This window comes from Salmo trutta, chromosome 2 (assembly GCF_901001165.1).
Source record: "Salmo trutta chromosome 2, fSalTru1.1, whole genome shotgun sequence".
NCBI classification, from domain to species: Eukaryota; Metazoa; Chordata; class Actinopteri; order Salmoniformes; family Salmonidae; genus Salmo; species Salmo trutta.
The window spans coordinates 58,720,400-58,734,707 of NC_042958.1; the positions used below are offsets into that span (position 1 = coordinate 58,720,400).

At 42.4% G+C, this 14,308-nt stretch overlaps 1 protein-coding gene across 1 annotated transcript in view; it reads right to left on the reverse strand.

The window, feature by feature from the left end:
• The window catches only part of acsf2 (acyl-CoA synthetase family member 2), a 32,479-nt gene extending 18,624 nt beyond the window's left edge, over positions 1–13,855 (reverse strand). Inside the window, exons 1-10 of the mRNA XM_029708226.1 lie at positions 13,202–13,855; positions 9,129–9,324; positions 3,628–3,756; positions 3,448–3,501; positions 3,140–3,258; positions 1,403–1,565; positions 1,063–1,158; positions 648–799; positions 412–503; positions 144–220 (exon numbers count right to left, since the gene is read on the reverse strand). Coding sequence (XP_029564086.1) covers positions 144–220; positions 412–503; positions 648–799; positions 1,063–1,158; positions 1,403–1,565; positions 3,140–3,258; positions 3,448–3,501; positions 3,628–3,756; positions 9,129–9,324; positions 13,202–13,314 — 1,191 coding nt within the window. The 5' untranslated portion in view covers positions 13,315–13,855. The remainder of the gene's footprint in view (positions 1–143; positions 221–411; positions 504–647; positions 800–1,062; positions 1,159–1,402; positions 1,566–3,139; positions 3,259–3,447; positions 3,502–3,627; positions 3,757–9,128; positions 9,325–13,201) is intronic.
• Positions 13,856–14,308: the final 453 nt, after the last annotated feature.

The window sequence follows — 14,308 nt, forward strand, 5'->3', positions numbered from 1 at the left end:
GTTTTGAGCTTCCACCTCTAACCAGGGACTGACTCAGGCCTGGGAAACCAGGTGAGTGAACTCTCTGGACAATAAATGATATTCAGTAATCATTTAGCTAACTTGAATTAATCAATTAACTTAATTAAGAAAACATTACTCACTACAAGCTCCTTAATGCCCATGGTAGAAATGACCTTCTTCACTATTTCAGGTGGACACGGGGAACCAGCCATGATGCCTAAAATGCATAAATAAACACATCATCTAAGATACAGATATAACCAATATCAAGATTGCTCAATAACAGTCCTATAGGACCCCCGAGTATGCAGGATTTCATCCCAATCAATGGCCATCCCAACTAATGTTCAATCCAGCCGATTTCGAGAATATGATTACAACAGAAACAAATGAGCTGAGTTCTCTCACCTCCCTCCACTGACGACAAGTCAAACTTGGCCAAGTCAGGCTGGCCCAGCATGTCGATGTACATAGTAGGAGTGCCATAGACAAAGGTACACCTGGTGGAAGGAGGGGGTGGAAAAGTAGATACACTTGATTGAGGCGCAAGGCACACAACCTACACCACAGTTTACTGTCCCAGAAATGTCCTCAATAACACTGAATGCATGTTTTCCACCTGGAATTAGATATTTCTACCATACCTTTCACTCTCTATAGCTGCCAGGTTGGCACGCCCGTCGTATCCAGTGGAGGGAGAGACCAACGTGATGCCATGCGTGGCCATGACAATGCCACCACCCACCGAGCCGAAGCAGTGGTACAGGGGCACAGGCAGGCACACGCGTACCTGAGACTGAGGGGACATGGATTAAAGACTACCCCAGTGACTCTATGGCTATGTTTAGACAGGCAGCCAAATTCGGATATTTTTTTCACTAATCGGTCTTCTGACCAATCAGATCAGCTCTGAAAAAGATCTGATGTGAAAGTATCTGATGTGATTAGGCAAAAGACCAATTAGTGGAAGAAAAAAAATCTGAATTGGGCTGTCTGTCCAAACGCAGCCTAACTAACTCATTGTCTGGAATCATGTGTGTCTGTGGGCAGGGCACTCACCCTCCAATCATATCCAAGTCGCATGCCAATTAAGTAGGCATTGTTGACGATGTTGTGGTGGGAGAGGGTGGCACCTTTGGGGTTCCCTGTCGTACCCTGAATCAAGACAAACAAGTACGTCAGAAATAGTGGGCACAAAGCAATGCATATTTGCAAATGCACTTGAATAGGTCAACTGGGGCTGTTGAGTATTATGATTCAGATCACTGTCAACAGAGGATTTAACATTAATTCACAGTATAGATTTGTTGAACACCATCACCATGTAAAGACGAACTGTGAGCACAGGATCAAATAGGAAGAATAGAGAGCGAGAGTATATACAGTTTACTAAAAGTACCGATGTGAACTGAATATTGATGGGGTCGTCGAAGGACAGTTTCTTCTGCAGCTCCTCCAGCTGCTGAATGTGCTGGCTGCTCCCTGCCTGCATCACGTCCTCTAGGTGGTACATCCCCGGCTGCCGGCTGTCTGTCACTATCACTGTGTGGAGGTCAGGGAGTCTGAGGAGGAAGGGTCACACGTAACAAAATTCAGATAGAAATACATTATGTAGAACAGAATATGTCGAATAGAACAGATAATCGTGTGAGCTCAGTGGAGTGCAATGTAACTAGTGCTGAGCGATTAACCAACATTTCGGTAATTTTTAAACAACTAATTGACTGAAGTCAGTTTCTTTTTTTCTGTGAGTTTAATAAGCACATTACACAGTTTCTGTAGAGATAAATCATATCAAGCCCCAACTGTGCGATATAGTAGGAAGTTGTAGTTTCCAACAGGCCAAAATTCTACATAGTTGAGCGCAGATAATGTGGCAATTACTACAATGACCATAATTCATTGTGCGCAAACTTTTTCGGTCCGTGCTTCTTTTACAACTGCTACGTAAAAGAGACAGAAGAATGTGCAACCTAGTGGTATCTATACTGGAAAGTACAAGATCTAAGTCAGGGATGGGCAACTTTGATGAGGGTGCACATTTTGACATTCGGTGTAGAGAAAATGTTGCAGTTTTAAAGCAAGTTTGCTGCAATTCTACACATTTTGCCATGGGGCAGAGAAGAAATGTTTGCAGTTTTTTTATATGATATCTGAGTGAGACTGACCAAAATAATTAAAATAAAATGTAATCAGTGGGGGCCCCCCTGCTAGTAATTCAACCATGATAGCAAGTTTAGATATCTGGCCACTAAACAAACTTAGCAATCAAATTTTTTTTTGCTGACATAGGCTAATTGACTGACTATCAGTGACTAACATAACAAGAGAAAAACTGCAGATGCACAACCAAATTTCGAAATTGCACCTTGTGTATGCTACTATTCTAACAGTAAGTTGAGACGACGGAGTTTCCCCCCCAAAAAATATATACATATATTTGTATTACATTTTTTATTGATCCGAAGGCCTTCAAAAAAAGGGGGGCCGCTAGTTGCCCATTCCTGATCTAAGTGTTGATAGTTGGTATTTAGCAGTCATAAAAGTATGCCTTATTTACTTTGAAGAATTACTAAAATAGTGATTTTGTCAGACAGCATACGGAGCTCTATTGAGATGATGACTTGGCATGAAATAATAAAGTCATCAAATATACACAACAACTGAAATATTTTAGTAAAGTAATGTGAATAAATGATGGTTAATAAGTGATAAGCAGTTATGGCCAGTCACCTCCATCATGGGATTTCCTTAATTATTTTACTCTGTGTTGTTACAGCATTCAACCCACAAAATGTATATTGCGTTTAATGTTGATTTTTTTCTCCCAAAAACATGATTATTTTTCAATCCAACTGAACCGATCTCAAAAAGCTCTAATCGCTCAGCACTAAATGTAACAAAACATTCCGATAGAAACACATGATGTAGAACAGACAGCCATGCTTCTCAGTCATGTAGAATAGAACAGAGAATCATCTGAGCTCTAGAATTTTTTTTCTATCTGCAATATTTAGAGCTTTGCACCCACTAGAACACAACCCATTGTAATTTGATCATCATTCACTGTAACTGAAATTGTGTGATTTCGTCAAAAGAAGAGTTGTGATTGTATATGAAAACAGTGTGGTCATACCTGGCACTCTTGACCGATCCTGGGCTAGCAGTGTCCATCTCTGGACAGATCTGCCTGAGCATGTCACAGTACTTCTGGGTCTTAAACTGGGTCGGGCACACAATGGCATTGCATCCAACCTGGACCAAAGCAGGAAACTACATTATTACCACCAATGAACACACTGTTATTACCACCAATGAACACCATTGCCTTTATCCTCATAATAAACTGTTAAAAAGTAATAATCTCTGCACCGTACTTAAGAGCGCCACACCCAGTGCAACTTTCATGGAACAAAACATGACGTGCCAACTCAAGTGACCCACCTTCCTCAAAGCAAACTCCAACTCCTGCACCTGATAGGCTGGGTTCACAGACACCTGTCAGAAGGCAAAGCATAACCACTGAAAACATCCGCTTTAATGTACTTGACTTCACAAAAGAGGTTGATAAACCTCTTTCCCCAATTAAGATTCCTCCTCCATGCCACCAGTGTCAGCGCTCACCAGTATGATGCCAGCCTTGGCTGAGGCAAACTGGAACAGGACCCACTCATATGTGTTGGGTCCCCACATGCCCAGTCGGTCCCCCCTCTTCAGTCCCAGTGCCAGAAGGCCTGCAGCAGCCTGTTCCACCTGAGCCATAATGGAGCACAGTCAGCACAAAGAGGTAATGGTAATCAATGCATAGCTGGACGCTAGAAAGCGATTCACAGCAGCATTGCTGAAAGAGACAGGGGAATTGAAAGAGGCAGTTGAGTAAAACAGTAGCAATAGAGATATGGTAAAACATATCTAAAGGGGTATTTTGTAGTGCACATTTCAACATTGAATTAATCAGAACCGCATTAAAAAAAAACTGCAGAAATCCATTATTGATTACTATTACTATCAATAGAACCTAAACAATTAAACCAAACTGAGTGAGCGGCACAGCTGATTGTTACCTAAACACGCTGAACACGTGACAATTCTTTATCGCCGAATGAATGTTTAACTTCATAAAGTCTATCTGAACTCTATACACGCTATGCAGAGTCATATCATGGGTAGCTGTATCCACAGCAGGTAAGTGCCGTAGAAATCACTTTCTAATCAGATACCAGCTACTGCCTGGTTACCGTAGTCCCAGGACAAATACTGTTAATACGTTTTGTGTCATTGGTCACATTTGAACTTAGTTTAATGCTTTCATAACCTGGAGATCACGCCAGGTTAGACTTTGCCTCTAACCCAGCTCACTGCGTTCTTCCAACCATAGGGGTCTTGTTAAATAGCCACAACTGCTTAAGATAACACAAACTCAGCAAAAAAACATCCTCTCACTGTCAACTGCGTTTATTTTCAGCAAACTTAACATGTGTAAATATTTTTGTAAACACAACAAGATTCAACAACTGATACATAAACTGAACAAGTTCCACAGACATGTAACTAGCAGAAATTGAATAATGTGTCCCTGAACAAAGGTGAGTCAAAATCAAAAGTAACAGTCAGTATCTGGTGTGGCCACCAGCTGCATTAAGTACTGCAGTGCATCTCCTCCTCATGGACTGCACCAGATTTGCCAGTTCTTGCTGTGCGATGTTACCCCACTCTTCCACCAAGGCACCTGTAAGTTCCCGGACATTTCTGGGGGAATGGCCCTAGCCCTCACCCTCTGATCCAACAGGTCCCAGACATGCTCAATGGGATTGAGATCCCATCTCTTCGCTGGCCAGAACGAGCAGTATGGCTGGTGGCATTGTCATGCTGGAGGATCATGTCAGGATGAGCCTGCAGGAAGGGTACCACATGAGGGAGGAGGATGTCTTCCCTGTAATGCACAGCATTGAGATTGCCTGCAATGACAACACGCTCAGTCCGATGATGCTGTGACACACCGCCCCGACCATGACGGACCATCCACCTCCAAATCGATCCCGCTCCAGAGTACAGGCCTCGGTGTAACTCTCATTCCTTTGACGATAAACGCGAATCCGACCATCACCCCTGGTGAGACAAAACCGCGACTCATCAGTGAAGAGCACTTTTTGCCAGTCCTGTCTGGTCCAGCAACGGTGGATTTGTGCCCATAGGCGACATTGTTGCCGGTGATGTCTGGTGAGGACCTGCCTTACAACAGGCCTACAAGCCCTCAGTCCAGCCTCTCTCAGCCTATTGCGGACAGTCTGAGCACTGATGGAGGGATTGTGCATTCCTGGTGTAACTCAGGCAGTGGTTGTTGCCATCCTGTACCTGTCCCGCAGGTGTGATGTTCGGATGTACTGATCCTGTGCAGGTGTTGTTACACGTGGTCTGCCACTGCGAGGACGATCAGCTGTCTGTTCTGTCTCCCTGTAGCGCTGTCTTAGGCGTCTCACAGTACGGACATTGCATTTTATTGCCCTGGCCACATCTGCAGTCCTCATGCCTCCTTGCAGCATGCCTAAGGCACATTCACGCAGATGAGCAGGGACCCTGGGAATCTTTCTTTTGGTGAGAGAGTCAGTAGAAAGGCCTCTTTAGTGTCCTAAGTTTTCATAACTGTGACCTTAATTGCCTACCGTCTGTAAGCTGTTAGTGTTTTAACGACCGTTCTACAGGTGCATGTCAATTAATTGTTTATGGTTCATTGAATAAGCATGAGAAACGGTGTTTAAACCATTTACAATGAAGATCTGTGAAGTTATTTGGATTTTTACAAATTATCTTTGAAAGACAGGGTCCTGAAAAGGGGATGTTTTTTTTTGGCTGAGTTTATGTCCATGAAGTAACAGATTCCTTTTTTAAATCTACAGGACAAAAGAGCATCATGTGCAACAGTAGATAGTAAACGGTGATGAATTTTCATCCAGTCAACCCCTTCTCTAAATTTGTTTTGGGAATCTCCTCCTCGTATTTGTTTGGGCTCTGTGTGTGATGTCAGCGCTGCGTTTGCAAACTCGTGCAAAGCTGTTTCCAACTGAACAAGAGGGGAGAGACAGCTAATGTATTGACGTCCAATCCACCTGATGTTCCCTTTTGTGCAACCCCTTGTGTAATGGAAAATGATTTGATTCATTATTTCCATGTCGTTGATAAACTGTTGAAATGGATTGATATGTACTAAACATGATCGTAGGTGCGAGGAGACACAGACCGATGCATTCCCTTGGGGGAATGGAAACGGGAGCTAACCATGTATCTATCAGGTATGAAGGTAAGACCCAGATGCAGACCATGTCGAATAAACAATAGTTTAATAATCCAACAGGGGCAGGCAATAGACAGGTCAAGGCAGGCAGGGGTCAGAAAACCAGAAGTGGGGCAACGGTACCGGCCAGCAGGCAGGCTCAGGGTAGGGGTGGAGACAATCACAAAGACAGGTGAAACAGATCAGGGTGTGACAGTATGTACCATATTTAAATAAGTCGTTTTTCACTTAGTCTACAATTATCTGTTGCAACTAAGTACTGATGTTCCTATCTTTGACCTGTTTAACTGCCAGTATCAAATGTCTGCCAGTATTTAATGTTATGAATAAAGTTTGAAACCAGACTGAGCCAAGGGCCCACTGATAATGTACAGTATCTGTGAAACTGTGTAATTCTGTAGCACAGTGATGGGCAACTGGCGGCCGCCCTTTCAACTGCGGCGGGGCAGTCGGGTTTAGGGTCATGAAATATTGTGTTGATGTAGGGCTGGTGGGTGGCAGGCGGGTTGAATAAAGAGAAAACAATACATTAGGGCTGCCAAATTTTGAAGAAAGCTTGAATGTTATGTCATAATTATGTACAATTCTGGCAAATTAATTAAGGTCTTTGTTAGGAAGAAATGGTCTTCACACAGTTCGCAACGACCCAGGCAGCCCAAACTGCTGCATATACCCTGACTCTGTTAGCAGGCAATATTAACTAAATATGCAGGTTTGAAAATATACACTTGTGTATTGATTTTAAGAAAGGAATTGATGTTTATGGTTAAGTACACATTGGTGCAACGACAGTGCTTCTTTCGCAAATGCGCTTGTTAAATCACCCGTTTGGCAAAGTAGGCTGTGATTCAATGACAAATTGCACCGCATCGATTATATGCAACGCAGGACAAGCTAGATAAACTAGTAATATCATCAACCATGTGTAGTTAACTAGTGATTATGATTGATTGTTTTTTATAAGATAAGTTTAATGCTAGCTAGCACCTTACCTTGCCTCCTTGCTGCACTCGCATAACAGGTAGTCAGCCTGCCACACAGTCTCCTTGTGGAGTGCAATGTAATCGGCCATGATCAGTGTCCAAAAATGACAATTACCGATTGTTATGAAAACTTGAAAATCGGCCCTAAGTAATCGGTCATTCCGATTAATCGGTCGACCTCTAATTATCACCAGACAAAAAAGAATCACTAAAAACAGAGGTCACCCAAAAATAAATATTAGATACTGTTAAAACGTTCACGCTGAGAAAGCATCAGGAATGGATGGCTTTCCCATAGAGTTCTATTCAACATTTTGGGACAAAGTAGCTCCCCCATTTACACAATTGACAACACACGTCACTCAATTCAATACTTCCTAGTTCCATGTATCAAACAATTATTTAAGTTATATTAAAACCAGGAATCTCTGGAGAGTCCCCTGCTGATTATAGATCCATACGTTTAATAAATTGTGATAATAAAATAACAACAAAGCTTATAAGCAATAGAATGGCAAAAATTCAGACTTGATACATATCAAACAGGGTTTCTTAAAAATAGATACAAAACAAATGCAAGAACATGTTTCAGTTTAATACAATATGCAAAAAAACAAGATAGAGATTTGTCAATAATGGCTGTTGATTCCGAAAAGGCTTTCGACAATCTTGAATAGCCTTTCTATTCAAAACTTTCCAGCTAAAATAATAAATGTTATACAAACATTATATAAATGTCCTAAAGCAAAAATTTACCAAATAACACATTATCTGATTAAATTTCTTTCGGAAAGGGGCGGGGCACAAGACAGGGATGTCCCCTCTCCCCTCTCCTGTTTGCACTGTCTACTGAACCGCTTACAGAAAGACAGGACCCAAACGTAACAGGTATCATGGTAAACATTAATATAAACTAAACTTATTTACAGATGATCTCCCGATATACCTGAGTAATATTGAAAACTCTATGCCCCCTTTGATAAAAATGTTTTAGGAATACATAAATCTCAGGATATAAAATTAATGAGGTAAAAAAATGAAATAAAGGCAATAGGAAAAATAACTCATGATATACAGCAATCCTTTAAGAGGACCAAAAATATTAAATACTTAGGATGCTTAATAAGTGACAACAAACAACAAATATATAAAGATCACTTTATTCCATTACTCAACAATTTGAAAGCCGATCTAATTAAATGGAGCAATCTTCCCATAAATCTTACAGGTAGAATAAACCTCTTCAGAATGGCATGGCTCCGAATCATTGCACCATCTAAACCACTGAGAAATATCTTTTCAATAACCAAAAAGAAGCTGGTGTACAAAAAAGTAAAAGATACAAAAACAAAACTTAAGAATGGGAAGCATGGAAATAGTGCACATAGAACAGATCTACCGCTTCTTAGACTTGCTGTAGGCCCAGCTCTGACTGCATGTGTAGGTATGGATGAGAGTACGTAGACCTGCGAGAAGCCATTTTGTGTACTCACGTGTTTTACTATTTTCATATTGGAAACAATAACACACTTTGCTTTTTTAAATATCTGCCTACATACTGTTTCCCTTAAATGGGCGTAGAACATGCTGTTTCAATTAGATGTTCCAATTCCCTTTGGAGGGGGCGAGAGGACACGGGTCTTGGCTCTGTCTGAAGTGTGCAAGCCTCAAAATCCTTGATTCCTTAACTCTCTCGCCATGGATCTCCTCCTTCAATGAGCTTTGAGATAGAGGCAAGGAGTTGAGGAATCAAGGATTTGAAGTCTTGCACACACTACAGAAGAGCCCTTTTGTACCCCTAATCTGTTTGGCATAGGATTAGTAGAAAATAAGAAGTAGACACCACTCACATCCTGCTGGAGCTGTGAGAAGGTCTTCCTAACCCCCTCCTGTAGGAACACTACAGCCTCCCGGTCTGGAAAGCGTTCAGCTGAAGCTTGGAGGCTCCCACCGACCGTACTGAAGAGTAGAGACTTGGAGGAGGTGCCGTGGGCATAGCTGGTGGTAAGTGTGGGGATAGTGGGTGGACTGTCCACATGGACTGCACTAGGTGGGAAAATAGAGAGAGAGCTGAAGTTACAGATCTGAAATGATCCGGGGTTTAACAAACTGGAGTTCGTACAAAGCCTTTAGATTAATATGGAATTCAATAAAGGGTGATATTCATAAGCGGATTTTCAGAAAAATTATGGGAGCCATGGAAACAGTTTCAATAGGACATCGTTTGAGATAGTGTCATATGGAGTGTCAAAATGGGGCCTACAGTAGGGAAAAGCAGTCCAAGTAAATGAGTTAAATGGTTAGGATGTGAGACGGATGAGGACCGGGTAGGGTGAATGGGAGTCAAGGGCCAGGGAGGGGGTGGTGCACATTCAACACTATGGACAGAGAGGGAGAATAAATGCATTGGTTAGGCTAGACATTTAGGCCGTGTCTACACTTGACAGTTCATGCAGCTCCCACCCAGGCTAGGGGAGACTCCGAAAGCTGTTGCCGGAGTGAGATTCAGAGCCGCGTGCCTGACCACTCTGTTCTCAGGACCTCTCCTCACACATAGTCTGTTACTGTATCAGTTGAGTCTGGCTTCTCACATCAATACCTTTCGTATTGATGCCCATTCCACCAGTATGGATGTGCCTAGGCTTAGAGCATGCAATTCAGGCTGTGGATTCCCCTTTCAGCTGCATGTATTGTGCTACTCTCGGCCCACGCCTACAGTATATGAAGCACGATTGGCTATGATGTCACGTGCTAATGACAAAGCCCTGTTTACGGTCATCTCATCACACAGACAGTGTTGGCTCTCACAGACAAAAATGTCAGCCTCTGTGATAAAAACTTTTATGGAGCTCCCCATCTCCCCAGGCCAAATTGTTGGTCCTGGTGTGGACGCCATTTTGGACCAAATGGCGAAGCTGCAGAAGGACAGAGAGACCCTGCAGTGTTGCATGGGTCCCTCTGGGTAGGGTAACGCAGGGCAGAGACAATTACAGTCTAGACCTCAGCTTTCCCCTGTCTCAAAAGGCTGCTTGGTTCCTCCCCCAAACCAGCCACGCCCAGATCACCCACATCAATAGGCTCCGGGTCAGCAGTGGTGCCCCCACCAGCACAGGCAGGGACATAACATAAAAACTCCAGTTCCGATGCCGGCCACCGCCTTTCAGAGGGGTCTGGTCAACTACAACAGCCAACCCCCTGAAAAGAGAAGCTCTCCAACTAGAGATTGCATTCTCCCCTCCGGAAGGGGAGTGGCGACTACATCCCTGAATAGTGAGTCACGTGGGGATTCTTTAGGGAAGCGGAGATGGATCTGTTTGGCTCAGAGAGGCACAGTGTGTACCTCTCTGAGCCTCTCTGTACCTCTCTGGTTCTCAATATTCAACCCCCCCAGGCCATGTGGCCTAGATGCCCTGGCCCACGAGTGGCCGAGGAAGAAACTATACACCTTCCCCCCAATCACGATGATTCCAACGACTCTGGACAGAATCAGTCCACCAGGTCCTTCTGATTGCCCCAAGATGGCTGAGGGGCAATCAGATTAAGGACAATACTGTCGCTCCTAGCGGGGACAGCATGGGAACTACCTTGGAGGCCGGACCTATTGTCACAGGCGGAGGGCACATTGTGGCATCTGAATCCCTGCCGCCTGAAGCTGTGGGCCTGGCTGCTGAACAGGGAAAATGGTCCGATTTAGATCTTGAGCCCTCTGTTGTTAACATCTTACAGAGTGTAAGGGCCCCGTCCACCACGGGGATGCATTGTGTGCGGATTTCTTCTCATTCTGGACGCAATCATGCTACGGAAAGTTCACACAGTGGGCGACATCATCAGCACTCGTCGCACAAGTCTCCAGAAAATATGTGTTTTGGGACCAAGAGGCACCTTTTCATTATAATGTTGGAGGAAATACATTCCAAGCATGAGGACTGTGTTTGCTGGCCTCAAATGCTAGCCAGCAAGCTAATATTTAGAAAAATGTATTATGTTTGTATCATTTAGCAGATGCTCTTATCCAGAGCGACTTTAAGTAGCGAGTGCATACATTTTTTCGTACTGGACCCCGTGGGAAACATAATTTATGCAGCAGCAGATAAGACATTTTTGGACTCACCTTGTTGTGCGCGGCGGTCCTTCGTGGGCAAATTTTGTCATAAAAGAATATTTTATAATTCCGAGTTGGATGGCCATTCAAAACTTATTTTCCCAGTCTGACTTCCCAGTTGCAATGCTTGCGGTTAGCCACTGTCACCGATTCCTTCCATACAACTCATTGTTGAATTTGCGATTTCCAACTTGTTGTGTAATGTTTATGGCCAATGGAGCGCCGATATGTTTTATCTTCATTATTTCTCTTAAAATGACAAGGATTAAAAAGGATTTGCCAGTAGATTGTCTACTTGACTTATGATGACTGCTAGCTAAGATTTTGAAAGTAAGATGTTGACATGATCAGTCCAATCAAAGCTACTGTTGATATGTTATTTGATGTCATTTTATCTGTGGCCAATGACCTTGAGCCTTCTTGGAATGGCACTTCTAATTAAAGTCTATTGTAGGGCCCAAAGGGCTTACATTATTGATGTCTACCCTTACTAAAGGCCCCATGATTGACAGAACACTGAGCCGATCACGGTGCAATGCTCCTATTGTTTTAATGCAAAAAAAATGTGGGGCTCAAAACAGGTGGGGCTCTGCCTCACCTGCCCTGAATGATGGGTCGCCACTGGTCAGGATTGAGGGAAAGATGAACGGAGCAAAGTACAGAAAGATCATTGATGAAAACCTGCTCAGGACCTCAGACGGGGTTGAAGGTTCACCTTCCAACAGGACAACGACCCTAAGCACACTGCCAAGACAACGCAGGAGTGGCTTTGGGACAAGTCTCTGAATGTCCTTGAGTGGCCCAGCCAGAGCCCAGACTTGAACCCGATTAAACATCTCTGGAGACCTGAAAATAGCTGTGCAGCGACGCTCCCCATCCAACCTGACAGAGCTTGAGATGATCTGCAGAGAAGAATGGGAGAAACTCCCCAAATACAGGTGTGCCAAGCTTGTAGCATCATACCCAAGAAGACTCAAAGTTGTAAACGCTGCCAAAGGTGCTTCAACAAAGTACTGAGTAAAGAAGGGCCTGAAAACTAAATGTAAATGTGATATTAGCGTTTTTTTATTTTCAATACATTTGCAAAAAAATCTAAACCCGTTTTTGCTTTGTCATTAGGGGGTATTGTTGTGTAAATTGATATAGGGGGGAAAAACAATTTAATCCATTTTAGAATAAGGCTGTAACGTAACAAAATGTGGAAAATGTCAAGGGGTCTGAATGCTTTCCGAATGAGGCAGCACCCTCAGCTGAAACATGATACTTTCATTTTGAGATCTGCTGAAAATATTATTTCTGAGCTAGTTTGAGGAAATGCCCCACCATATCCAATAGCAGCCAAGGTTAATCTACACCCTATTCTAAAATTACAATTTAAAATGAAAGAGCAAAGAGAAAATATTGGAAGTTACACAAATGTAACAAGTCGACAATAATTAATTATCTGTGATTGCGCAATAGACCACACAGGCTTACAGTCACTCGATTTTGGGTTGGGAGGATTCTTGAAACTTCTGCAGCTCAAATACCTTTGGTGTCTCCAGAGAATAAATCAAATGCATTATTCAGTTTGTATACACTCAGTCGGTCAATTTTGTGAACAGTTTAAGTATGAAAAGTGACAACAATATGTTTCCGCAGTTGCATATAGGGGTTGTTTTTCCCAGCAGCTGGAACACTGAATGATAACATGTATCGTAACAAGTAGTGGCAATCTATTTAGAGTTTATTTCCCATGATGTTACCAATTTTCGCATAGGCCTATAACAATAATATTGATCACGAGTCACGGATGAACATGTTTTCTGCATTGTTACTCACCAACTGCCTTGTGAAGGAAAAGTTGTCCTTAGTTTTTGCAAAAGTTTCACTGGTTTGGAAAAAAATACATTCGACCGAAGAGGCTGAGAGCCAAATGCAATCCTCGAAAACATTATCTAAGAAATCCTTTAAAAAAAAATCTGTTTATACAATACTAAAAACCAAACGATAGGCTGCAGTTAAAACCGACCCTAGTGATGCACCATCGAGATAAGAAAACTCCTTCAGTAGTTGTATAACAAGTCCTATTGCTCCAATCTATCCTAAAAGAGGTAGAAAATGTATGTTGTTTGACACTGATTGGTCGGGTTGGAATGCCTTCCAGCCATAGATAATATCGCCTTAAAATAACAATATAATAAACCCGTATGTTGAGATGACAGATTTTATTACATAAATTACAGTAGATGAACTTTGTTCCCAGGTTGTGCGTTACGCTTCACTGACCTGCAGGTGACACAAATGTACAGGATGTAACCAGTTTCTATTCTTTGCTTTCTTTGGTGTAGCAAGCAAGCAAGCGTTTTGGACTTGAAAACACCCATACAAATGTTTTTTCAGTAAACACGTTTGATCCGTGTACGGTTCATTCAATCAATATCCGGACTTAAACAACTACGACGGATAATCATTTCGACTGCATGAATTAACGTTTCTTATGTCATCCACAATTCTTAATTACTTAGAGGAGGGACTGCAACAGGATGTGTGCTAGCTGTTTTATTTATTTTTTGTAATGATCTTTTTATTATAATGTTATTTTCTTTTAACAGGGGTTACATAGACAACCAACAACAAAAAACTGCACCACATAGACTAAGTACAATAAAATAAATAAGGACACAGCAAAAATCTAGGCTGTATCACATCCGGCCGTGATTGGGAGCACCATTTGGCAGCGCATAATTGGCCCAGCGTCGTCCGGGTTTGGCCGGGGTAGGACGTCATTGTAAGTAAGATGAACTGACTTGCCTAGTTAAACAAAGCTTAAATAACATTTAAAAAAATATTATACAAAAAGGCAGTCATAAAATGGAGAAAAAAATATATATAAACATCACAATTATAACACGGGGCATTTATGGGAGGTTTTCTACTAATCTGGAG